Genomic DNA, 27,902 nt, shown 5'->3' on the forward strand with positions numbered 1-27,902 from the left:
GTCCTAACCGGTTGTGATGGATCATCTAGAATTAGTTCCTTAGGATGCCCGTGAGCATACCTCCAAGCTTTAGTTAGCCCATGATCCACTATAGGCTCTTGGTTTGATGATTCTCCTTCAATCAACTTTTGATTATCATCTCGTAATCCCATCTCATCTATCTTTTCTTCAAGTATTTCAATATCATCATCAAAATTAACCTTCTTACTAGATGAGATGTCACTAGAGTCATCAAAAACAACATGTATGGATTCTTCTATAACTAGAGTTCTTTTATTAAAGATTCTATAGGCTTTACTAGTTGTAGAATAACCTAGGAATATTCCTTCATCAGATTTAGGGTCAAATTTCCCTAGATTATCTTTCCCATTATTATGTACAAAACACCTACATCCAAAAACATGAAAATAGTTAACCTTTGGTTTTCTGTTTTTCCACAGTTCATATGGTGTTTTCTTTATGATGGGTCTTAATAGAACTCTATTTAATATATGGCAAGAAGTATTAATGGCTTCTCCCCAAAAATACTTAGGGAGGTTACTTTCACATAACATCGTTCTAGCCATTTCCTCTAGTGTTCTATTTTTCCTTTCAACAACTCCATTTTGCTGTGGTGTCCTAGGTGCTGAGAAATTATGGGTTATCCCCTTTTTGCTACAAAATTCATCAAATAATTGATTTTCGAATTCGGTACCATGGTCACTTCTAATAGCTATAACTGAGGATTCTCTAGCATTTGTTACTTCCTTGTGGAACTTCTTAAACATAGAAAATGCTTGATCCTTATGCGCTAGAAACATGACCCATGTGTACCTAGAGTAATCATCTACTATAACTAGACCATATTTATTTCCACCTAGGCTTGTTGTTCTAGTAGGACCAAATAAGTCCATATGTAATAATTCTAGAGGCCTAGAGGTAGAGACACATTTTATGGATTTAAAAGAATTCCTAGATTGTTTGCCAAATTGACATGCTTCACAGATTTTGTTCTTTTCAAATTTTAATTTTGGCAAACCTATCACGGAGTCTCTTTTAACTAGTTTAGTTATTGTGTCCATGCTTGCATGACCTAACTTACGGTGCCATAACCAACTAGCATCATTTTCTTTGGTTTCATTTACAACTAGACATTGGTTATGTTTTGCAAGATCTTCTAGGTCTACAACATATACATTTCCACGTCTAATCCCTTTAAAGACCAAACTATTATCATTAGGATTTGTTACAATACATAGTGATGGTTTAAACATAACATCATATCCTTTATCACATAATTGACTAATGCTTAACAAGTTATGTTTAAGACCATCAACATATCTAACATTATCTATAAAAGTAGAAGGGGTGATTTGAACTTTACCAATGCCAATGATGTGACCTTGGTTGTTGTCTCCAAACGTCACAACACCTCCCTTCTTAGCTTCAAGGGTGAAAAATTGGTCTTTATCACCCGTCATGTGCCTTGAGCAGCCACTATCCAAATACCAGCAATTTTTGTTGACCTTGGCTGCAAGACACTCCTACACAAGCAAATCATGTCATCTTAGGTACCCAAGTTTTCTTGGGTCCTTCATGGTTAGTCAAGTTGGTTCCTTTTGGAACCCATACCCTTTTAATTTTTCTTTTAGTTTTCCTTTTCCTATAGTCACATGTATTTGCTTTATGTCCTATATTTCCACAACAGAAACAGGTGATTTTCTTAGTTTTTGTTTCCCCAGCTTTAACAAAGAAATTACTAAGAAGTTTTTGCTTATTCCTTGGTTTGTACCCTAAGCCTGCTTTATTAAATACTGCACGTTGACTATTTAGTATCATGTTTAACTTTTCTGAACTATATGTAAATTTTTCAACTAAGGGTTTGTATTTGTTAAGTTCTTTAGTTAATGTTTGATTTTCTGTTTTTAAATCATTTAGTTCTTTTGTTAGATCCTTGTTTAAGACTTGTTTATGGTTTGAAAGTTCCTTAGTTAGTTTTTCATTATCTTTAGTTAAGGTGTTAGTCTTCTTAATTAAAAGTTGATTGCTTGTCTTAAGTTCTAGATTTTCTTTGGTAAGATTATCTTTATCCTTAATTAATGAATCATGCTTATGAATATAAGTTTGATTAGTTACTTTTAGTTCTCTGTTTTTAACATTTATATTCTTATACTCAATCATTAATTCATTGAACGCATCATAAAGTTCATCAAAAGAAAAATCAGGATGCGTATCGGAAGTTACCTCGTCTTCGTTGGCCATGAAGCAGAAATTGGCCTTTTCTTCTTGTTCCTCGTCAGAAGAGGAGGATGATGAGTCGGAGTCGGATAGTGTAGTGACAAGAGCTTTCTTCTTCTTGTACTTACTCCCCTTCTTCAGTAAGGGGCATTCAGCTCTTATGTGACCCGGCTTCTTGCACTCGTAACATCCAATCCCCTCGTTTTCTCTTTCCTTACCTTTGTCCTTCCGGTAGAAATTTGAGGGCCCTCTCCTTTGATGATAGGACTTCTTGTGGTTGATGAATTTCTTGAATTTGCGCACAAGAAGAGCCTCACCACCATCTTCCTCATCTTCTTCTTCTTCACTGCTGCTGCTGCAAGATAAGTCCTTGTTAGAAGAAGTAGATTTTAAAGCTATTACCTTTTTCTTATGGGAAGACTCTTCCTCGTGTTGTTTCATGGTGAGTTCGTGAGTCATCAGGGATCCAAGGAGCTCCTCAAGTGGAAGCTTGTTCAAGTCTTTAGCTTCTTGGATCGCTGTCACTTTAGCTTCCCACAACCTCGGTAGACATCGAAGGATTTTCCTGACAAGCTCACTGTTAGTATAGTTCTTGCCAAGGCTTTTTAGGCCATTGACAATATCAGTAAACCTAGTGAACATGGATGTGATAGTTTCATTTGAATCCATTTTAAATAGTTCATATTTATGAACCAAGATGTTTATTTTGGATTCCTTGACTTGATTCGTGCCCTCATGGGTCACTTCAAGTCTGTCCCAAATTTCTTTTGCTGAATTACAAGTTGAAATCCTATTGAATTCATTACGGTCTAAGGCACAATAGAAGACATTCATTGCTTTAGAGTTTAATTGTGCCTTCCTCATGTCATGTTCATCCCAATCCGTTTCTAGTTTGGGTACCTTGACACCATCTATATATATGGATGGGATGTATGGGCCATTTACAACAATGGTCCACATCTCATAGTCTTGGGCTTGGATGAATATTTTCATCCTAGCCTTCCAGTATGAGTAGTCGGATCCATTGAAGAAAGGGGGTCTTTGGGTGGACTGACCCTCAATGTGAGAAGATCCAAATGGGGTTGTCATTTTGATCTTTTAACTCTTGAGTGGAAGAGTTTTTGGCTCTGATACCACTTGTTGCCCAGATAGACAACCCAAGAGGGGGGGGTGAATTGGGTTTTAAAACAATTTGGATAATTTAAAACGTTATGGATGATTAATTAAAAACTATGCCAAGTTATTTAATTAATTACTATGTGCTGTGAGCAATATGAAATGAGAAGAGGAAGAGACAATCAATCACAAACACAAGTTTTATAGTGGTTCGGAGCTATCCCTTGCTCCTACGTCCACTCCCCAAGTTTCTCTTGGGAATACACTATAACCCCCTTGGATTACAGCCGGTTGTTTTGCAAGCTCACAACCAAACTTGTTGTTTTACGAGCTAACAACGAACTCGGTCGGTTTTCCCAGGCTCACCGACTAGAACCAACCCCGATTGTTTTCCCGGGCTCACAATCAAACCCTTTCACACGTTGGTTTTAAAACTGGCTCACCAACTAACCTTTTTCCCTTTGATTCAATCCCCCGATTGAACCAAGTAAATACACGTAGTAGAAAGAAAACAGAAAATAAGCTTCTCAAAAGCAGGTATGAAACAATATATTCAAGGATGAGTTTAGAAGCCCTCAAACGCTTTTAAGCTTAAGTAGAGGAATGGCTTCTTGACTCTGGTCTCCTCTTGGATGAGTGATCGACTTGAATGTAGGAGGAGGAAGCTTTGAATGCTGGGGAGAAGTTGGTGGCGCAGTAAATGCTGATCTCCCCTTTTTCTCGTTGAAGAGCACTTGCAAAGCTTGAAGACTTGAATGCTTGGAGTGGAATGTATGTTCTCTATTTTGCTACAGTCTTCTGTGGCTATTTAAGCCAACCCCCACGGAAACTAGCCGTTACTCCACTTTTTCTGGCCGTTCTGCACACTCTGCGCAGCCTGACAATGTGACCGTTGGTGGGTTGGAGTCGACTCGCGCGATCAGGAGTCGACTCGGCTGTAGCGGGAGTCGACTCAAGCTTTTCAGGAGTCGACTCGGCAACTGTTCCAAGTTTGAATTAAAGTTGCCGTCACGACTGGGAGTCGACTCGTCTTGGCCCGGAGTCGACTCGCCAACTTCTGGCGCTGACCTGGCAATTTTGGAGTCGGCTTTTCCTCTGTAGACCGTGGATACAAATTTGAATTTTGCCCTCTCGAGTCGACTCGACTGTCCTGGGAGTCGACTCGAATCTCAGAGCCCGAACTCCCGATTCTCTGTCTTTTGGCTCATCCAGTCTTGGAGTCGACTCGAACTTCCTTGGAGTCGACTCGGCTCTCAGTTTCCGAAAGTTGGTCTTCTGCCTTTTGACGTGAAGCTTGTCTTGGTGTCGACTCGAGCTGTCTGGGAGTCGACTCGAATCTCAGTGGCAGTAACATGGTTTTCTCTGTTGATGGTCGCACAATCTTGGAGTCGACTCGCGTAATGCGGGAGTCGACTCGAATCTCAGAGTCCATAAAACACTCTCTGACTTTTTCTTTGTGCACCGGTGGGAGTCGACTCGCGTTCCACTGGAGTCGACTCGAATCTCAGAGTCCATAAAATACTCTCTGACTCTTTCTTTGTGTACCGCTGGGAGTCGACTCGCGTTCCACTGGAGTCGACTCGAATCTCAGAGTCCATAAAACACTCTCTGACTTTTTCTTTGTGCACCGCTGGGAGTCGACTCGCGTTCCACTGGAGTCGACTCGAATCTCAGATCTGAAAGACTGCTCTTCTATCCTTCTGTCTGTTTTCAGTCGGAGTCGACTCATACTGATTAGGAGTCGACTCGAGCTCGTGCCAGTGACCTTGATACGCTTGGAGTCGACTCGTGAAACTCGGGAGTCGACTCGAGTCTCAGACATTGGTTCAGCAGACTTCTTAACTTATCCAAAATACTGTAAACCATGTCTAGAAACACTTGAGCAGGATTTTCACTGAAACACTCAATTGAATTCATTAGTAATCACACGATATACTCAAATGCTTTGAGCTCATCAAAATCAAACGGGGTTTTAATCAATCACTCCACAATCAAGAGTATGTTACAAGTTAATTCGATACTTCATTTATAAGTCTGTTACTCTCAGTATATTTGTATAAATGCATTTCATTGTTTATTTGGATGAATCTAACATTGAGTTGCAGCAAAGTGTGGATTGAGTCGACCCCAAGGTTGATTGGGTCGACCCCGGCACATCAAGAAAGCATTTGGCACACTTCTGCAAAAATGACACAGATGAACAGTAAGTTGGGTCGACCCAAGGAAAGCATGAGTCGACCCAAACCTCAAGCCTCTCAAAGACTCAGGAAAATGGTTCTCTGAAAATACTGAGAGGGTCGACCCAAGATGAAGTTGAGTCGACCTAAGCTTGAGTCGACCCAAACAGTGAGAGGGTCGACCCAAAGACAATGACAGAATACATGACAGAAAAGGTTCTCTGGAAACCCTGAGAGGGTCGACCCAAGTAAAAGTTGAGTCGACCCAACTGAACCTTGAGTCGACCCAAAGAAATGTTGAGTCGACCCAAGTGAAGGAAGGCTGAAATGCAAGGTTCTGTGGTTCTGAGAGGGTCGACCCAAGAAAAGTTTGAGCTGACCCAAATCTGATGAACAGTGGTTTGGGTCGACCCAAGAAAAGTTTGGGTCGACCCAAGCACGGGCAGAAGCATAACGGCTAGTTGTGCAGAAGTGCTTTTTGGACTCCCAACGGCTATAAACGGCTAGTTTTTTCAATCCAACGGTCAGGAAGGACTATTTGGAGGTTGGAGAAATATTTAAGAGGGAGTATTCATCAAAGGAAGCAAGCTTTGGAAAATACATCAAGTGCATTCAAGAGAGAACCCTAGCAAGGCAAGCTTCATCCAAGAGTTTCATTCAAGAGTCAAAAGAAAGTGGTTGAGCAGATTCCAAGAGTCATTAAGAGCTCCTTCCACCCTTGAAGAGTGAAGCATCCTTGACAAAGAAGAGAGAAGTCACATCAAGCGATAACTATTCTCTAAACTCTTCTTTGTAGATTATATTGTTATATTTGCTCATCTAGGAGCTTAAATCTTCTTACTTTGTTTATTAAACTCCTTGTTGTAAGGTTTGTTGGTAAGTCCGTAAAACCAACATTGTAGGTTGTTGGTAAGCCCGTAAAACCAACGTAGGTTGTTGATAAGCCCGTAAAACCAACGTAGGTTGTTGGTCAACCCGCAAAACCAACATAGGATCGTTGGTGAGCCCGTAAAACCAACATAGGTTTTTAGTGAACCCGGAAAACCAAAGTGTAAAGGTTTTTGGATTGTGAGCCCGGAAAACAATCCAACTGTAATCCGCGGGATTATAGTGAATTCCCAAGGGGTCGCTTGGGGAGTGGACGTAGGTGCTAAGGAGAGCACCGAACCACTATACTTCTTGTTGTTTGTATTGTAATTTGTTTAATTCCACTAACTCATCATTTAACATAAGTAAGATAGTTAAAATTAAGAGAAACCAATTCACCCCCCCTCTTGGCTTGTCACCTTGGGCAACAGCTGCCCACGCCAGCTCATTAATGCACACGACCACGCGCAATCATGACGATAACCCATTAATTCGCCCAGTCACATCACAAGTAACCCTGACACCCCTTCTATAAAAAGAGAAACTTCTTTCTCCCGAAGGAGGACTCCGATGCTTAAGTCAGAGGGACGGCCACCGGCTTCTTGCAGGATCTCCGAAGGACACCGCCCGTCGACGCACCACAACTCTTGCCAGAGCTCCTCCTTCTCAGCCAGTGGTCGCCCCCGGATTCAATTTCCAGCAACAGGGGCCGGGCACATCATCCTTGAGGGTGACTCAGCATTGGTAATTGAGTCGATACTGAGGGATGGGCGAAGCGAGGCAGTTCTTCTCTTCTTCATATAGATAGATATAGGATCCATGGGGCAATTACTTAGAAGTACATTTTGTGCAACAGCCCTTCCTATCTGATAGAAAAGGATCCCATGATCCTGAACCGATCTTACCTGGGAATCGCTTTTGCTTTCTTTTCCTCTGGCTACTAAGATGTTTCAGTTCGCCAGGTTGTCTCTTGCCTGCCCATGGATTCAGCAGCAGTTCGAAAGGTTGACCTATTCGGGAATCTCCGGATCTATGCTTATTTTCAACTCCCCGAAGCATTTCGTCGCTTGCTACGCCCTTCCTCGTCTCTGGGTGCCTAGGTATCCACCGTAAGCCTTTCCTCGTTTGAACCTCGCCATTAACGTTAAGGCTATGCCATCCTAAGGTGCTGCTAAATGGAAGGATCTTATCAACGTCCATGAATGATAAATCATATATCGAACTCTACTCATGGGCGACATCCCCTGACCGGTGAGAGGGTGTGTAGCCTTTCGAGCCATGCATATGTATAGGAAGGCAAACAAAGCCGCTGATTGGATCACCTCCTACGCAACCCATCATTTTGGAGAGATCCTCTAGACCAACCATACTATTGTTCCTCCACCACTGAGTTGTATTCTTTTTTCTGATTCTGTTGGCCTTATTCAACGAGAGATTAGTGTGAGTAGCCAGTGTACCAAAAAAAAAAAAAAAACCATATTCTCCAAAATTTGCCTCCATTGTTCTAATTTAGCTCTCAACCTTGTTAACATCACATCAAGCATGAAACGATTTTTCAAATTAATTGTTCATTAAGTAGACAACTTTCACTTATCATACGTTAAAAAGCTAAGTGCTGATCGCATGCAAACATTAAGTTATACTTGAATGAATTATAAGATTGCAAAATAATAAAACACCACACTAGTTATGCTGATTGTGCTTAATTCATTTGTAGGAACAAAATTTTGGACTCTAATCCATATATACAGATGATGGTGATTGCTATGTAAAAGAAGATAGCAACAGGCTTGTTTGTTCAGTAGGAAGTTCAATATCCAGATTCAGTCAAAAAACAGAAGAAAATGAGAAATTAGAGAGTACACACACACACAGAGAGAGAGAGAGAGAGTAGGAGGTTCAATATCCAAATTCAATCAAAAACAGGAGAATACACACACACATATACATAAATGCATAGGAAGTTCAATATTCAGATTCATTCAAAAAACAGGATAAATTAGAAATTACAGAAAAAATAATACATACACATAAAAGAACATAGCAACTGGCTTGTTTGTTTTTAGGAAGTTCAATATTCAGAATCAGTCAAAAAACAAGAGAAATTAAAATTTACAGAATAAATAGTACATGCATGCATGCATATATACATAGAGAGCACAATGGTCACCTTCTTCCAACTATTTGCCTTCTATTTCTTCTATTAATAATGATGAAAGATATATATATAATATGGCATGACTTTAGTCTAAGTTCCACCACTCTATGTTCCTTGTACCCCTTTCAACTCAAAACCCGCAACCATCAAAATCCTAGCGATTTCAAGCACCAGACTAAACATTCTGAATTATAAGATAACCACGTATAAACCCCAATAACGTAAAAGCAGGTAACTGAGCAGAAACCTAAAAAATACAATTACCAAAAGTAACTTACATTTGCAATAAGATAAACACAAGCATAAAAATACTGTAATTAAAGTTTATTGATTAGCTTTACTAAATGACTACCTTTAGCAAATAGCTGTAGAGCCAGCAGAACTCTCCAGAAATGGCAATTTTTCACTCTTAAACCCAGATAACACCAGATAGAAACTCTCTATACCCAAGGATCTATTTTTATATGCAGATAATGGACCTTAGAAGATTCAAAATTTCTGTTTTCAAAGAATATTCAAAAAAACAACTTCATGTTTCCTCTGTGTCAGTGGTAAGACACATTCTTCTATGTGGGTCTTGCTATCAGTTACATTGGTTTAGGTGGATCCATTAGCACAACCTATGCACAGCCAATGCTCCCAAAAGAGTAGAAGAATTTTAACACAGGAAAAATCTACAAAATTTCCAACAGACTGAGCAGCACGCAATAGAATCAACATGCTGCAAGGTCTCCTCTTACATCTGCCAATACCCCCATGCCAACCTCTTATTTGGCACAAGCAAATTCCATGTCATAACGATCCACATGCCTTGCGAACTTCAACTTTGGCTGCTTTCTAGAAACTGCAATTTTTTAGCACAATTTGGAAATTGCAACCACCAGAATACCTTGATAGGAAGTGTAAAAAACTTAAGATTTTTTTTAAAAAAAATATAGGCTGTTATAGATCTGTTTTCTCCTCTTCTATGGGTTGGAATCAAAAGATATGTGGAGGAAGGAGGGGGATCAGGGATTTAAAAAAGTAAAGTTTTCTTAACTGATATTGGATAGAAGAGAAAAGAGAAAAAGAGAGGAGCTCCAATTTATAGGATGTGATAAGTTGTTAGAGAATATAAAGTCAACGATTAATTCTCAAATCTTTTAACTGATTTGTCATACTCAAGAAATTCTCCAGAACAAAAAGACAAAAAAGAATTCATAAACTTGAAGAAAGTTAATGAAACAGTCAATGAAAGTCTCTCATCAGCAACTAGCTAACCATGAGCAAATTATTTTTACTGTTCTTTTTTCTTTTCCTTCCCCCTCTGGGCCTTTCTGTTTCTTTATATATATAACTGGAGTGGGGCATCTGCAGCACATCCAACATAAAACAAGGATAAGTCATGTATTTTTCTTTTCTTGTTTCTTTTTTTTTAAAAAAAAAGCAACAGTAAGGCATGCTACTTTTTTTTGTGTGTACAGTTTATTCTCTCTTGTGAATGGATGCAGGGCCCACAGCAGCAAAGACCTTGGACTTCAAGATTTCACAGTGCACAAAAAAGAGAGAAACATAGATTAAAATGAATGGCTGAGTAAAGGTGAGGAGACTGAATCAGATCGGAAGTTTCAAATTTTCAGAAGAGAAAAAGTCGGTGGGAATTCCAGATTCTAAAGAGAATCCAGTTTCCAAAATCTTTTTGTCCCTAGAAAAATGTTTTTTTTTTCCTTCTCACTTAAGAACTGAATATCCTTTTCGTTTTTTTTCCCTTACATGCAGGTCTTTTTCAGTGGGGACCTGCTAGTGGGAAACGTTTTAAATTTTGGGATGTATTTTTTATTCGCTTTTATGCACATCACATATAGTGAGGCTTCAGGCTCTGAGGATGGCTTTATACAAGTAGTCTCAAAGCCATTCACATTTTATATTAGGGGATTTTGCCTCTTATTTTTTCCCTATTTTCTCGATCATCCCTACCAAAAATATTTTGTCTTTTTTCCCCACTTCTTCTGTAGTCCTCTCGGGGATTCTTCCATTAATCTTTATTCCCCATGCTTTTATCCCCTTCATCATTGCTTCCTACCATGGTATGCTATGTTAATTGGTACAGGTGTGTACCATGCACACTATACATGATATGGTGGGCGTACTAAGTGTCAGTATGCCGAATTAACCCCCATAAGGCATACAGACACTGTACCAAAATATAACCGATATAGGGTCTGGTACCACAACGGTGAACCTTGCTTCCTACAATATTCTTTCTTATCTTTTTTCCTCTACTTATTCCGCTTTAACCTTCTCTCCTCATATATCTACCTACATCTGCTTGTTCATTGCTTCATCAAGTCCATTACAGTACTAAGTGATATGGCTATCCACCACAAGGAACTAACGCGTTGTCTTAACAAATGCATTTGCAAGATGTACCCAACCAAATTAGCATACATAAATTCACTTGTAGGTTAGGCATGTATGAACATTAGTTGTTGTGACAATTAGAATTTTGTAAAAGTAACCTCAATTTCACACACTTGGCCTTCTCTTATGCCACTAGCCATGCAACACTCATCCAAAAACCCCATTTGAGTAAGTTAGCCCAAACCTTTGTGCTTCAGCACAAAGCATCCTCCTTTTCACCAGAAAATAATGTAATCACCCTTCATAACCCAGATAAAAGTGCAAGAAACATACCCCTAATACTGAGAATGCTTAACTTACTTTTACAAATTATTTTAATCATTGATTTGAGTGGCAGGTCCATCGATGTATATATACACATCCAACCTTACCCACAAGATTAACAATTGTGTGAATTGGCCCTAAATCAATAGCCAAAAGGAAACTGGAGAACCCAAACAAATCTGCTCACTTCTCATATCATATATGTTATAGCTAGGTTCCTACAAAATTTCATATTTCAATAAAAACCGAAGAACAAACTAAGCAATTAGACACTATCCAAAAAATCAGGCTCTTGAAAAACGAGGAGAGAGTCCGAACATGCAAAGTCGACTGCTTTCAAAAAATTCTGGACTTCCCACTCTCTTAAGAGGTGTTACTCTTGATGCCCTCCCACTCTCTTAAAGTCAACAGCTTTCCTAACTTCAAGTGCAAGCCTAGCTGCCACAGCTTTTGATCCCCTGCACGTTTGGACCTCCATTTCATAAGGGTAAAAAGAACCCACATGACACCTACCTCTCCATCTGTTTTTTTTTTTTCACCATGTCCAACCAACAATTACTTACTTTCTACAAGGACAAGACACCTATGAAAACAGAATTAGAGTTGGTATACTTTTGTTGTTGGCTAACAAGGCTGTTAATTGCCAACCAGCTATGAAAGAATGACTTTCAGGAAGAAAATGATAGAAAGAAGAAATGCTTACATTGTATAAGTTTCCTTCAACATCATAGGTTTTACTTCAATAAATGTTAGATGAATTTGTTTGATCCATTTGTCATTCAAAAGCCACAATCAAATCTTGGATGCAAGTACTTGGGACTGAAAGGTATATATGCTCATGTTTATTTTTTATTTATTATTCGAACACACCCAACTTGCATGTTTCAACTGTTGCATTGACAATTATTTCTAAGAGAATCATGGGAGATTTATACAATGGATTTTCTTGCAATTAGAAGACATGGTTTATTTATTTCATAATGCATAAAGTTTACCGAACAGACTTTCACATGTCCTCATGCACAAACTAAGTTCTTTCTCACCAGATTTGGTTTTCAAAAATTGGTTTTTTTTCATTGTCAGTCTTAAATGCGTTGGTGAAATACATACAACAATTTCTTTTGAACAAATCCCACATCTCTGTTATCATCCTAAAGCTTATCTCATAATAGCATATGTATCCTATTTGTACCACCATGCTTGCAAGGGACATATTAGTCCTTAAACAAAATTCAATAAAATATTTATAACCATTTTTTGTGGCAAGTATTTTATGGGATCTATTATTAAGTTATGGTAAATCAATAAGCATTTCATGATGCAAGATAATTTTAATGTTATTGTACCTATTATAAACTCAAATGGTCACAAGTGCCTTCCAGTTTGTCGGGGAGCAGAATGAAACTTGTCTAGAAAGACCCTCCACTAAACCCACGAATTGGATCTCACCTCCAGTCTGGAGATGTTTAGGGATATAACAGAGTGGCATTTTGGTGCTTAAAACCATCATGCTTTAAAATCACTTTCATAAATGTCACATAAATTTTGATGTTTTAAGTTGAAGACTTTTTTTAAAATAAGTACATAGAAAAGCATGGATTATAAAGCAAATCCCTTTTAACTTGACATAACTATTATCATTTTAATTATTAATATACTATATTAATCTATCTATAATGTGCACCATCCATTTAGTACTAAGGTTGTAAATATATGGATAGACACATTAAAATTCCTATGGCTCCTTTTAGACTTTAGTGTTTGTTGGCATCAGGAAATTTCGCCTTGCACGTTTGTGGACCCAAGCACGCTCCGTCATGAGATCATACAATAAATAGAAATATAAACATCAATATGACAATTGCAAACCATGACAACCACCATATTCTTGCTATGATAACCATGCCTTTGGAACAAAAGGCCACCTCAGGAATGAGATAAAATGTAATGGAACAAATTGTATTACTCCTAGGTACCACTTAAAAGGATAGACAAAACCATGATTAAAATTCTCCTCATGTCTTCTTTTATTTCAATAAAAAGAATTCCTATTAAAAATCTAAATCAACTGAATTGATGATCCCATCATTAGATCTTAACTCGATGCATGTGAATGTTCGGGTGTCCCCTATTCTAAGCGATGCGCCACAACCCGACCTAATTATGGCGAGAAGCGAACAAGGGTTGGCTAGATCGTTATCACAAGCAACCTCCTACAACATGACTATAGCTGATCGTAGGCCGGACCTCAGGCCTAAACTCTATTCATTTTTAATCGAGCTTCAGTCCGAGCCTATTTAAAATATGATCTTTTCGTGCCCAATCTCTGCCCATGATCAGCTCTAAACATGACCCAGTTATAGTGATAAATAAGCAAGGGTTAGATGGGTGATCCATAAATGACACGACTGAAGTGATAAATATGCAAATATTAGTTAGGTTATTGCTTGTAATTTTAGAAGCACCCTAAGCAGGGAATAATGGTTTTTGTCAATATCTGCCAAGCTCTCTGATTTCATAAATACAGCTCAACCTGATCTGTCTTTTTTTTCTGCTTTAATTAGGACCTTCAGCGAGTATTTGGCCCAATAGAGGAGGGGATATTTGGCCCAATAGAGGAGACACAGTATCATATTCATCCAGAGTGATGGAAAACAGATTAGGATAAAGATCAGATAAAGGGAATTGAGATTAGAATAATTTTTTGGCAGGCCTGAATTTTACAATCTTCAAAAAAACATCCTTCTCTGTAATAGAACAACAGGGAGATTTCTTGACCTAAACCGTTGCCTAATTCCTTTGGTCCACCTATGCCTTTGTAGGCCAACCATAATTAGTCTTACATCACAATTTCAACTTCAGTGCAAACAGAAAGAAGCACACTGCTATAATAACAACCACAATTACCAAAGTACCATGTCCACCTTTCTAGAGTAAAATGAAAAGGAATTTATATTCTTCTAAAAAGGATGTGTTGTCAAAGGACACATTAGATGTCAGCCAAATACAAACATTTTGAACTATGTCCTCATTAAAATGATAGCTGCAGTCATTACACAAAACAAAGCTCAAAGCACAAGGGAGAAGAAAGTAAGCATCATCACAACAATTAAAAAAAATAATCATTAGGACAAAGGTCACCTGAATGCAGATATAAACATCTATCTGTATGCAAATATACACACAGAGAGAATGTCCGACATTAAGACATTAAGGGGCCCAAAAATGATGAAGAAAATCATGCATGCATCCCATCAGTACATAAAGAGTTACAACATTCAAGCTTCATTGCAAGCATGCAAATATACGCCAACACTAAAAACTAGTATAGAAAGATCAAGTAGAAAACAAAGTAAACTTGCCTTAGGTGCACTTTCCCAAATTTCATCAACCAACCACCTATATAAAAAGTTATAATTTTAGTTGTACGAAGGTGTTATACAATGCAAATATAAGTGTCTCTACCGAACATAAATTAGTCATAATCTTGTGATAACTTGGATTTATTATGAATATATGACAGGCCATACAAATGTGAAAAAACATGATAGGACCTGTTTTTATTTGTTTTCAGTTGTTAGATACGTGAACTGGGGCTACCCTCAATGGTTAAACCCCTCTGCTTAACAACCAGAGGTTCTAGGTTCAATTCTTGGGTGGTGCACACCCAAGCATTAGGACATTGGTAATTATAATGCAGGTGGGCCTCCTTTCTCTCTCGAAAAAAAAGTTGTTACATATGCATAGTAACTTGTAGTACTGATGAAAGCATAATAATCTAGCGCACACAAGTTCATCATCACAAATGCCAATACCCAACTTATTTGGATCCAGCGTACAAGCCTATAGCTTTTCATATCTGGGGGTGTCTCAACATCATCACTTGGCTCACATGTTACCTAATCTAGCTTATATATGTGCTGTCACGCCCCGAGCCTGGGTGTTGGCCCGCGGGGCTTTGCGGTTCCAAACCCCGCGCCAAGGTTTGGAAGTTGTTGTGTTGTTGGGACCGACTTGATGTGGGTAACGCGCCTTTTCTTGCTGCTCTTGGAACCATGCCGTGTGCTCTTCCAATGATGGTGCCGGCAGTGGAAAAAAGAATCAAGATGGGCTCACAATGAAAAGGAACCGACTCTTATTCCAATAAGCAACGAAATACAAGGGACTCTCGGCAAGGGTCAGGAAGGGACCTTGCACTGCCTAAAACAATCTAGGGGGGCTGATGTTCCCCACCCTAGCCCAAATCTAAGGCCTAACCCCTAGACCGAAATCGGCACAAGTGCCGCCCAAGCCTTGCGGCCGAAAATTCCCACTAAGGGACCTAGGGGATTAACCCCGAACAATGACAACTCAAAACAATTCTTCAATGATCTAATGGATGCCTTCAAAGGGCCTTAAGGGCTCCTTTATATAGGCCTAACGCCTTGGCTTATTCTCGGAATGAATTCAAAATTCAAAACTATTCTAAATCAGCCACAAGGAGATCTAATTTGAATTTGAATTCCTTTGGCCATGTGCTGAATTCTGCTAGGAACTTGGATGCCTGGGATGCGTTGCTCGGTTGGCCGGATCGCGTGTCCCGTGCGGGTGCTGCCATGTGTCCATGGTTGGCTGATATGGTATCCCTTGGTGGCTGGTTGTTGGCTGCTCCCAGGCTGGCTTGGACGCGGATCCTGGTTGGCCGGGACGCATGTCTTGGTTGGCCGAGACGCGGATCCGGCAGTTTTGCTCCCGTGGATTGCTGACTTGTCCTCTTGTCCTCCTCTTATCTTGCGGCCTGATGCATCTTGGCCGCCCATGCACTTGCTCGCTGGTTTGCTATGGAAGAGTCCACGGACTCCTCACATTTTACATGTGCTCTTTCTTCCTTTGGCCCCTTGCTTGGATTTGTGCCATGTGGCTCGGCCTGCTGCTTTTGGTTGTGCGCTGCCTTTGGGGGCCTTCTTTCCTTCTTTGCTGGTTGGGCCCACATGTGATGCATCTGTTGGCTGATGAGCTGCCCGTTGGTTCGTGCTTGATTTGCCAAGTGCCAATGTGGTCCGGCTTGGCCGAACATAGGCTGATTTGCATGGGTTCAGCCTGCCCATATGTTGCTGGTATGCATGGCTGCTATGTTTGGCATGTGGGGGCATTTGTGCTTGCGGGCGCGTGGCCCCTTGGATGGCATTTGGCTGATGCGTGGCTTGGGCGCGCCATGCGGACGTGGGTGCAGAGCGCTGCTGGAAGTGCACGTGCAGGTGTGCGCGCTGCTGGATGGGCGCGCGCAGGGGTGCGCACTGCTCGGGCGCGCGCGGAGGGCCGCGCGTGGGCTGCCGCTGCTGCAGTGGCTCGAGTGTGTGGTTGGTCGCGCGCTCGGGCTGCGGTCGTCGGTTGCGCGCGGGCACAGAGCGCCAAGTGTGCTCCGGCAAGGTTGGGCGCGCGCTGGCGGGTTGTCTTGCGCGCGCATGCTGCTACAGTCGGGCGCGGATGCCCGGATATGGCCGAGTGTGCATGCGGAGGGCCGCGCGCTGCCGGTGCGCGCGTGGGCTGGTGCGCACGCATAGGGCTGCGCGCGGGCTGGTGGGGCGCGAGGAGGGCCACACACTGCTATGGTCGGGCGCGGGCGCCAGGAGGTTGCTGAGGGCTGCGCGCGGGCTGGTGGGGCGTGCGGAGGGCCACGCACTGCTGTAGTCGGGCGCGGGCGCCAGGAGGTTGCTGAGTGCGCGCACAGAGGGTCGCGCGTTGCTGGTTGTGAACGCAGAGGGTCGTGCGCTGCCGGTTGAGCGCGCGCGGAGGTCCACGTGCGGGCTAGTGCGCACACGGTCGGGCGCGCGTTGGCTGATGCGTGCGCAGAGGGCTGCGCGCGGGCTGATGGGGTGCGCGGAGGGCCGCGCGCCGGCTAGTGCACGCGCGGTTGGCCGCGTGCAGGTTGTGGCTGCGCGCGGGTACGGTCGTGGCTGATGGCCCTGAACCTCACATGGGCGCTGTGGAGGGCCTGTGCGGGGTTGGGCCGGCTGCTGCCATGCTTGGCCAAAGCTCGGCCAAGCCGCCAAGCAATGGAGTTGGCCCAAGTCTTGGCTTTGGGCGAGGTTGGCCTCGCTTGTTCCGGTTGAAATTTGACTCGGCGGAGCGGGTTTGCAACATTCCCCCTCCCTTGGAGAACATCCTTGCCCTCAAGGATGAAGTTGGAGTGCTCATGTGCCGCCACATTGTTGTCATCCTTGCGGTAGTGGAAGTAGCCAAGCATGTTCCTTGTGTAATTTGGAATGATTGGTACAAGAACATACCTCCAATAGAACAATCCTCCTTGCAACGGGTGATTCGCAAGTCCATCAGCCGCTGCAGCAATTTCATTGCAGATTTCTGGAGTTTGCAGTCTTTGATCTTCTGCATCAGCAGGCTCGGTTTCATGGGTTGTTTCGCCATGGCTGGTTGCTGCAGACTTTGTCTCAACATCAGGTTCTGCTTCAGCATCTTCTACCGTGCAGGGGTTGGTTTCAGCAGCATCTCTTTTGATGCAATTAGTTTCAGCAACCCGCAGAATTGGATTTCCTGGTTCGGTGGCTTCAAGTTGCTGGAATTCGCTGCTGCTGCGATCTGAAGTTGCAGCGACACCTTTGGCCTTCAGTTCGCTGCTGTCGTCCAGCAAAAGGGCCTGGTCGGAGTTGCAACTATGGTCTTTTTTCCACTTGGCGCCGCACTTGAGGCAGAGCCCCTTGTCGATGAAGTCTTGCAATTCATCACGGGTAAGTTTCTTTACCTTGTTGGCTTGGGCTGCAGCCGTCTCCTTTGCTGCTGTAGTTGGTGTCTTAGCAGCTGATTTTGTCCGGCTGAACCTTGCGGTGGTAGAAACTTCTACGAGTGCTGAAATTTCTGCTGCTGCAGATTTTTTTGGTAGAGAATCAAGATCACCCCCAATCCTCACTTGCTGATCATCTTCCTCCAAGGTTGATGCTGCGGCCTTTGTTGTCGCAGCTGGTTGCCGCAGCTTTGGGGCTGTATGATCGGCTTTGGAAAAAAGTTCATGGCCGTCGGTAGATTTTGTATTGGTGTTATACTTGTGGTTGGATGTTGGACGGTTAAATCTATGTTCCTTTGGCCCCCCTTGAAGCCTTAGATCCCTAGTAGAACTCTCATCATAGACATCACCAATCAGCCCTTTCTTCCTCCTATCCATGTGTCTTCTCCGGCCTTCAAGCCTTCGAACATGGACAAGCTCCTCTTCGGACTCGGTACTCTCATCATAGTACCCCATATCTCTCTCTATCTTGGTCTCCCTCTAATCTTCTCTCTACAACACTTCTTCTTCGATTCATGTTTTCCCTCATATTTTTTCTTACTTTCTCTCCTTATGTCAGCCAAAGTGTTTATAATATTTTCCCACATTCGGCCTAGTTGGTTATTACTACCTTTTGAGTCGCCCCCCAACTCCATGATAGATCTACAATCTTTTTTTTCCAAACAAAAACCAATCCTCCTATGGAAGTCACCCAAAGGATGAGCCGACCCTCCTTATGATGTGAGGATTACACACACAAAATCTCCCTTACAAGGACAATCTCTCAACTATCACGACAATGTTTTAAAACCCCTTTACAATCAGATCTCTCAAGCAATAGCAATGAAAAACTTAGATCTGATTTTCAGATCTCATGAACTAATCAATACCGAATTTAGATCTGAAAAGGTAGTGCGTTACCCTTTTAGATCGCCCTTCCATGGATTTGGACTAAAGCCGATTACCCGACGATCTCCGTTGTAGTCTCTCAATGAAAGCACCAGTGTTGGCCCGCGGAGCTTTGCGGTCCCAAACCCCGTGCCAAGGTTTGGAAGTTGTTGTGTTGTTGGGACCGACTTGATGTGTGTAACGCGCCTCTTCTTGCTGCTTTTGGAACCACGCCGTGTGCTCTTCCAATGATGGTGCCGGCAGTGGGAAAAAGAATCAAGATGGGCTCCCAATGAAAAGGAACTGACTCTTATTCCAATAAGCAACGAAATACAAGGGACTCTCGGCAAGGGTCAGGAAGGGACCTTGCACTGCCTAAAAAAATCTAGGGAGCCTGATGTTCCCCACCCTAGCCCAAATCTAAGGCCTAACCCCTAGACCGAAATAGGCACAAGTGCCGCCCAAGCCTTGCGGCCAAAAATTCCCACTAAGGGACCTAGGGGATTAACCCCGAACAATGACAACTCAAAACAATTCTTCAATGATCTAATGGATGCCTTCAAAGGGCCTTAAGGGCTCCTTTATATAGGCCTAACGCCTTGGCTTATTCTTGGAATGAATTCAAAATTCAAAACTATTCTAAATCAGCCACAAGGAGATCCAACTTGAATTTGAATTCCTTTGGCCATGTGCTGAATTCTGCTAGGAACTTGGATGCCCGAGATGCGTTGCTTGGTTGGCCGGATCGCGTGTCCCGTGCGGGTGCTGCCATTTGTCCATGGTTGGCTGATTTGGTATCCCTTGGTGGCTGGTTGTTGGCTGCTCCCGGGCTGGCTTGGACGCGGATCCTGGTTGGCCGGGACACGTGTCCTGGTTGGCCGGGACGCGGATCCGACAGTTTTCCTCCCGTGGATTGCTGACTTGTCCTCTTGTCCTCCTCTTATCTTGCTGCCTGATGCATCTTGGCCGCCCATGCACTTGCTCGCTGGTTTGCTATGGAAGAGTCCACAGACTCCTCACATTTCACATGTGCTCTTTCTTCCCTCCTCGCATTTTACATGTGCTCTTTCTTCCTTTGGCCCCTTGCCTGGATTTGTGCCATGTGGCTCGGCCTGCTGCTTTTGGCTGTGCGCTGCCTTTGGAGGCCTTCTTTCCTTCTTTGCTGGTTGGGCCCACATGTGATGCATCTGTTGGCTGATGAGCTGCCCGTTGGTTTGTGCTTGATTTGCTAAGTGCCAATGTGGTCCGGCTTGGCCGAACATAGGCTAATTTGCATGGGTTCAGCCTGCCCATATGTTGCTGGTATGCATGGCTGCCATGTTTGGCATGTGGGGGCATTTGTGCTTGCGGGCGCGTGGCCCCTTGGATGGCATTTGGCTGATGCGTGGCTTGGGCGTGCCATGTGGGCGTGGGTGCGGAGCGCTGCTGGAAGTGCGCGTGCAGGCGTGCGCGCTGCTGGATGGGCGCGCGCAGGGGTGCGCGCTGCTGGATGGGTGCGCGCTGCTGGAGGGCCGCGCGTGGGCTGCCGCTGCTGCAGTGGCTCGAGCGTGTGGTAGGTCGCGCGCTCGGGCTGTGGTCGTCAGTTGCGCGCGGGCGCAGAGCGCCAAGTGTGCTCCGGCGAGGTTGGGCGCACGCTGGTGGGTTGCCTTGCGCGCGCATGCTGCTGTAGTCGGGCATGGATGCCCGGATATGGCCGAGTGTGCATGCGGAGGGCCGCGCACGGCCGGTGCGCGCGCGGTCGGGCGCGCGTGGGCTGGTGCGCACGCAGAGGGCTGCGCGCAGGCTAGTGGGGCGCGCGGAGGGCCGCGCGCTACTGTGGTCGGGCGCAGGCGCCAGGAGGTTGCTGAGTGCGCGCAGAGGGTCGCGCGCTGCCGATTGAGCGCTCGCGGAGGTCCACGTGCGGGCTGGTGCGCACCCGGTCGGGCGCGCACTGGCTGATGCGTGCACAGAGGGCTGCGCGCGGGCTGATGGGGCGCGCGGAGGGCCGCGCGCCGGCTGGTGCACGTGCGGTTGGCCGCATGCAGGTTGTGGCCGTGCGGGCGCGCGGTTGGCCACGCACGGGTACGGTCGTGGCTGATGGCCCCGAACCTCGCATGGGCGCTGTCCAGGGCCTGTGCGGGGTTGGGTCGGCTGCTGCCATGCTTGGCCAAAGCTCGGCCAAGCCGCCAAGCAATGGAGTTGGCCCGAGTCTTGGCTTTGAGCGAGGTTGACCTCGCTTGTTTCGGCTGAAATTTGACTCGGCGGAGCGGGGTTCGCAACACCAGGGCCCGGAGCGCGGCAGACACCGCATGCCTGCGCGGCGGGCCGCACGGGCGCGCAAGGCAGCCGATCAAATCAAAGCTATCACAGGTACTTTAAATTTGCTTAAGCATTATATATATACATATATATATATATACAAAACAATCTTACAAAGTTTTCAAAATTTGCATATATCAACATAGTTCAAATATTTTAGTTTGACTAACCAAAAATTCTAATTTTAGCAAAAACTTCCAAAATCTATCGCACTCCCCTATCCCGTGCGATCAAGCTTCTGGATCTGAAAAACAAATAACATGGGATAATGAGCTACACTAGCCCAGTAAGCAACATAATACCCCAGAGTGGGGTCAAAGCATATCAGATAATTAATCAAAACACAAAAATGACTGAAAATTAAATCACAGATAAGCACCTTTTTTTTTCTTCTTTTCAAAACTCATCATTTTCACAAAAACTCTGATACAGAAATCCCAGCATATGTAGGCTACGGCCACGAAACCCAGTGGCATGGGTCGCACAAAGTGCCAAACACCACTATTATTATACACTGGTGGTACGGTGTCCAAATACCACTATTATTAAATACTAATGGTACGGTGTCGAAACACCACTATTCTAATCATCGGTGGTACGGTGTCGAAACCGATCTCTCACAGATACAAGTCGACAGGGCCAACGAATAATCCCCATTGGCGGGGCCAGATCATAGCCACGCTGAGAATACATACATGTATACAAAATAGATTTTTCATCATTTGCCCAGTCACATTTTCCAGATTTCATAACATATAATATAAATTTCAAATGATATTGAACATGCATGACCCATTTTACTAGGTGCAAAATATATCTCAAAATTCAATCACTAATAATTATTTTATCAAATACTTTAAAAAATACACTTTGAGGTATTAAATTACTTACCTTACCTTGCTTAAATTCCACTTCAAACAAACAGATCAAGTGCCCCTGTTTAGATATAATAAATTTCTTTGTTAATTTCAGGGCGAAGCAAAATCTAAAATACTATTGGACACGGCCCGACAGGGCCCCACACGACTGAACTGAGCCCAAGTTGGGCCCATAATAGGTACGACCTAGATAGGGTCCAACAAGGCTGAAGTGGGCCCAAGTTGGGCCCACAAAGGGGTACGGCCCAAACTGGGCTCAACATGGTTGAACTAGGCCCAAGTTGGGCCCGCAATGAACAAAGCCCAAGCTTGGCCCAGTTCGGCCCACGATGGGCCTTTTTTTCTTTTCTTTCTCCTTTTGCTTTTCTTTTCTCTTTTCTTTTTCTTCTCTTTCTCTTTCCTTTCTCTTTTCTTTTTCTTCTTTTTTTTCTTTTCTCTTTCTTTCCTTCTTCCTGTTTCTTCCCGAAGCTTCCCTGCTCCCCTCTTTTTTTTCTTCTTCTTCTTCTTTTCTTCTTCCCGAAGCATCCTCTTTCCCTTCTTTTTCTTCTCCCCGTAGCTCTCCCTCTCTCTTTTTCTTCTCCTCCTCCTCTCTTCTTCCTTTCCTTTTCTTCTTCCCTTCTCCTCTAACGTTCCCACTCTTCTCCCGTGAGCACAGGAGGAGGAAGATCCCAAGCCAAAGCTTGGGAGGAGGGGTGATGGAGCTCTTGGGAGGGCCGGCGGCGCACGCGGCGGCTCTCTCTTCTCCCGTGGAGAAGAGACGCGCCGAGAGAAGCCAACGGCGTTGCGGAATGCCCGTGGCCGAGCCTACGGCCGCTCCCTGCGACAGTCGCGGTGCTCACAGCCGGGGTCAGCGACGCCGGCGACGCTCGCGGCCGCACACAATGAGCCTCCGCTTCCCTCTTCCCCTCTTTCTTTCTTTCTTTCTTTCTCTGTTATTCTGAGAAAATCGGGAGGGAAGAAGGCTACGGGAAAAAGAAATGAGAGGCTCACCTAGTTCCGGGGAGGAGTCCGCGTGCACCTTCTCCGGACACCGACGAGGAGCCAAGATCCGACAGCTTCCAAATTTGGGAGGGAGCGTACAAGGAGGAAGGCATAAGGGCTAGAAGGGCGAGGTTTAGAGGGTTTTAGGCGGTTGTAACCGCATTAACACCTGACAGGCATACCTCCCTTTCTTCCCCCCGAAGTAATAGATAGTGGCCCCCAGATGGGCTGCCGACTTCGGTCCAGGTCGGCCCATCTGGGGCCCAATCATCACATTCTCCCCTCCTTTTAAAAATTTCGTCCTCGAAATTTAATATACCTTAGCTTTCAAAAAGATCTGAATATATATATATATATATATATTTAAATCTTTATACATCTTTGTACTCCAAGGATGTACTGTATATCCAGTATTACGAGCTTCTCTAATAATTTCTCTTTTTAAATCAGAGTCATTTGGAATACAAATTCAGTTCCTGAGTCTCAATGATCCATCCCCATGAAGTCTGAACTCTGACTAAGAACCTGCCCAATGTCACTTCTAATCTTTTGCAATTGAGGGTCATCTGTTTGGGCAATCCTAATCCTCTCTATCAAGATAGGTTGCACACATAGATTTGCCAAATGTGCATCAAGATCATGCCAACATTCCTCGATTTCTGCTCTCCTCATATCTTCCAAGATTCCTCTCTGAGAGGTAAGTAGAGCAGCAATACTACCAGAAGCTTTTCCGCTCAGTGCATCTACCACAATATTAGCTTTTCCGGAAGGTGAGTAGAGCAGCAATACTACCAGAAGCTTTTCTGATCAGTGCATCTACTACAATATTAGCTTTTTTCGGAGGTGAGTAGAGTAGCAATATTACCAAAAGCTTTTCTGATCAGTGCATCTACTACAACATTAACTTTTTCTGGAGGGTAGTGTATAGACAAATCATAATTTTTATCAATTCCAATCATCTTCTCTATCTCATATTGAGTTCCTTTTGGGTAAAAAGGTATTTTAGACTTTTACAATCAGTATACACCTTACAAGATTCATCAATCCGGGGCCGAAGATATTTGTTCTTTATTGTTACCTTGTTCAATCCTCGATAACCAATACATAACCTCAACCTTCCATCTTTTTTCTTTACAAATAATACTAGAGCTCCCCAAGGTGATACACTAGGTCGAATGAAGCCCTTATCAAGCAGATCTTGCAACTGTTACTTTAATTCTTTCATTTCAGTTGGAGCCATTCTATAGGAGGTTTTGAAGATTGGTGTGGTATTGGGAATCAAATCATTTGCAAATTCAATCTCTCTCTCTCGTGGCAAGCCAGGAATATCTTTCGGAAAAACATCAGGGTATTCATTCACTACTGGGATATCCTCCAATTTGGTCTCTTTTCAGGTATCCATTACACAGGCTAAATAAGTCTTACACTCCTTTCTTAGTGCCTTCATAGCTTTCAGGGCAAAAATTAAATGTAATGATGAATTACATTACACATGTGCATCGCTTTGAAAGAAGAACCCTGGTTCTTCAGGTATCTAGAATATCACTCTTTTACTGTAGCAGTCAATATGAGTGTGGTACTGAGACATCCAGCCTATTCCCAAAATGATGTCAAAATCTTGCATGTCAAGTTATATACGATTTGTCACTAACTCTCCTACCCCTAATTGAATTATGCAATTCTTGCACTAATATCAACAATTACTGTTTTCTATAGGGGTGTAGGAACATATAATGGTTCTTCTAGTTTCTCAAGTATGCAGTATAATTATCTAGAAAAATTAACTGAAATAAAGGAATGCATAGAGCCAGAATCGAACAAAATAGAGGCATCAACCAAGCTGACTGGTAATATACCTGTCACCACCCAATCATTGGCACTGGCATCTTGGTGGGTCAGTGCAAAACTCGAGCATTGCTTCTTGGCCTCTAGTCACCAGGTACAGGAGGTCTGAGCTCATTCCTCCTCTTGTATAGGCAATCACGTGCCAGGTGTCCAGTTCGCCCACAACTATAACATGCCCCCGCTCTCCTCATATAGGGCCCACTATAGGATCTGCTAGAGTAAGTGCGGGCCCTGGGCTTCTTTTGAATTGGAGTGCCCCTGAAATCCCATGGCCTGCCATTCTGACTTCCAGCTGATCTAGATCTCCTCAGGTCAGTCCTTTCTCTATCAGATGTTTTCAATTCAGCCTCCACTTTCAAGGCTCTGTCCAAAATATCCATATAGTTGGTAATTAACTGTGAAGATGTCCAGGACCTGATCCCATATCTAAGCCCTTGTTCGAACCGGTTGGCTCTATTCGTATCGTCCTCCATGAACTGAGGGCAGAATCGACCCAGCTCATTGAACCTATTGGCATAATCCAAGACAGTCATATGCTCGGACTGAGTCAGCGATAAAAACTCATTCTGCTTTATTTGCCTGACTGAGTCCGAAAAGTACTTAGCATAAAATACCCTCTTAAAATCTCTCCAGGCCATTCCGTTGACCTCATATGCTGTCTCCATAGCAATCCACCAAAACTCAGCATTCCCCCTTAGCATAAAGATAGCTAGTCTGACTTTTACCTCCTCGGAAAATTGGAGTAACTGATACATCTCCATTTTCCGGATCCAGATCTCAGCTATCATGGGATCGGATCCACCATCAAACGTCGGTGGATTCAGCCTACGGAACCTCTCGTAATAGGAATCCATCGGCTGTACAGGTTGGGCAGCCAACTGCATCTGTTGCTGTTGCTGAAGCAGTTGTGCCATTAACTGGTACACTCCTGCCAGATCTGCCTGGATTGCTACGGAGTGTGGAGTGGTTTGTGAAATTGATTAGCTGTCAGGGTCCGGGGAAGGTACCCTTATTTCTCTTTCATCCTCCATATTGCTTACTGCTACCTAGCAGTCAAGAATTTGAGATAAGATTAACATAAATTATTTTCTTCAATTAATATATTTATAACAAAAGGCAAATAATATTGTCCTCTTGTCTAAATCCTACCCATCTCTCACCTTTTCCAACGGATCCTAGGAATCCTAAAACCTAGGCTCAAATATGTTTGTTTCGAACACAATTCCTAGTAACCTTAAACCTAAGCTCTGATACACCAAATCTGTCACGCCCCGAGCCTGGGTGTTGGCCCGCGGGGCTTTGCGGTCCCAAACCCCGCGCCAAGGTTGAGGGACTTTGCTATGTGTTGGGACCGACTTGCTTGTGGGTATCGCTCTTCCTTCTTGCAGCCTTGGAACCACGCCGTGTGCTATTGCCTTTCGCTGCCGGCGGTGGGAATGAATCAAGATGGTTCGGGGCTCAATGATGAAAGGAACTTGACTCTATTCCAATTAGCAACGAATTACAAAGGACTCTTGGCAAGATCCGTAAGAAACCTTGCGACGCCTAAACAATCTAAGGGGAGTGATGTTCTCCTCCTTAGCCCAAGCCTTTCGGCCGACAAACAAAAGGGATACAACCCTTGACACTTTGCTGGAAATTCAAAAGCTAGAAGATGATTGCCTAAGGGCCCTAATGGCTCCTCTTATAGGCCGATTGCCTTGGCTTATTTTGGACTTAATTCAAATGACAAAGGACTTCTAATTCGGCCGCAAGGGCCTGACCAAACTTGGTTCTCTCTTGGCCATGTGCTGCATTGAGGTGGGCGCTCGGGATTGGCTGCATGGTTGGCTCGGGCGCATGCCTTGTGTGGATGCTGCCATGTGTCCGGGTGGAGCCTGATTTGGCTGCTGCTTTGGTTGGCCGGGCTGCGCTTCCTGATTTGTTGTGATGTCCTTCCCGATTTGCAGGGATGCGCCGCTGTTGCCTTTGCTCCCACGGATTGCTGGCGTGGCTGTTGTTGGCCCGCGGGGCTTTGCGGTCCCGAACCCCGTGCGTTGGGACCGACTTGATGCGGGTATCTCTCTTCCTATGCTCTACCTCTATGGGCGCTCGGCTAAGGGAAAGAATCAATGTATGTGAGGCTGAATTGCAAAGCAAATGACTCTATTCCAATCAAGCAACGATTACATAGGACTCTTGGCAAGATCCGGAAGGAACCTTGCGATGCCTAAACAATCTAAGGGAAGTGATGTTCTCCTCCTTAGCCCAAGCCTTTCGGCCGACAAACAAAAGGGATACAACCCTTAACACTTTGCTGGAAATTCAAATGCTAGAAGATGCTTGCCTAAGGGCCCTAATGGCTCCTCTTATAGGCCGATTGCCTTGGCTTATTTTGGACTTAATTCAAATGACAAAGAACTTCTAATTCGGCCACAAGGGCCTGACCAAACTTGGTTCCTCTTGGCCATGTGCTGCATTGAGTTGGGCGCTTGGGATTTGATCTCGGTGTGGCCTGCGCGCGTGTCATGAGCTGAGGCTGCCATCTGCCCGTGCGTAGCCTGATTTGGTTGCTGTGCTGGGCGGCTGGGCTGCGCTGCCTGATTTGCTGTGATATCCTTCCTGATTTGCAGGGCGCGCTGCTGTCTTCCTTGCTCCCACGGATCGCTGGCGTGGCTGTCCTCTGTGCGTCCATCCTTCGGCCTGCTGCATCTTGGCCGCCTGTCTTCTCCTGCCGGATCCCTATGGAAGAGCCCGCAGGCTCCTCCTTTGATTCTGCGCGTGCGCTTTCCTTGTTTGGCCCGGCGCCGATGTTGGGATGCTTGCCATGTGTCTCGGTCGGTTGGTTCTGGCCGGGCGCAATCTGCTGATGGTTTTCCTTGTTTGGCCTTGCGCGCGGATGGTTGCCACTTGTCCTTGGGCGCGCTCTCGGTCGGGCTGACCGTGGCTTTCCTTGTTTGGCTCTTGGGCGTGCGCGCGCTGGCTGGTCCGGGTCCAATGCGTGCGGCCTCGGTTGCCTTGCTGTGTCTTTGGCTGGGCTCGACCCGTGCGCTGTCCTTGGGCTCGTCTGGCTTGGG

General features: G+C 44.3%; 2 protein-coding genes across 2 annotated transcripts in view; both read right to left on the reverse strand.

The window, feature by feature from the left end:
- Positions 1-7,362: 7,362 nt before the first annotated feature.
- LOC148715566 (uncharacterized) overlaps positions 7,363-27,902 on the reverse strand; it is a 43,089-nt gene continuing 22,549 nt past the window's right edge. The window contains exon 2 of the mRNA XM_088712340.2: positions 7,363-27,055. Within this exon, the coding sequence (XP_088568466.1) occupies positions 17,078-18,433 (1,356 nt within the window). The 5' untranslated portion in view covers positions 18,434-27,055 and the 3' untranslated portion in view covers positions 7,363-17,077. The remainder of the gene's footprint in view (positions 27,056-27,902) is intronic.
- Positions 24,930-25,760, reverse strand: LOC148715567 (uncharacterized). The gene has a single exon (XM_088715331.1). It carries the CDS (start codon positions 25,758-25,760, stop codon positions 24,930-24,932), a length of 831 nt encoding a protein of 276 aa, XP_088571457.1.

Source organism: Phoenix dactylifera, chromosome 1 (assembly GCF_051530095.1).
Source record: "Phoenix dactylifera cultivar Ajwa chromosome 1, Ajwa_hap1_PhDact_Kaust_v1.1, whole genome shotgun sequence".
NCBI lineage: Eukaryota > Viridiplantae > Streptophyta > Magnoliopsida > Arecales > Arecaceae > Phoenix > Phoenix dactylifera.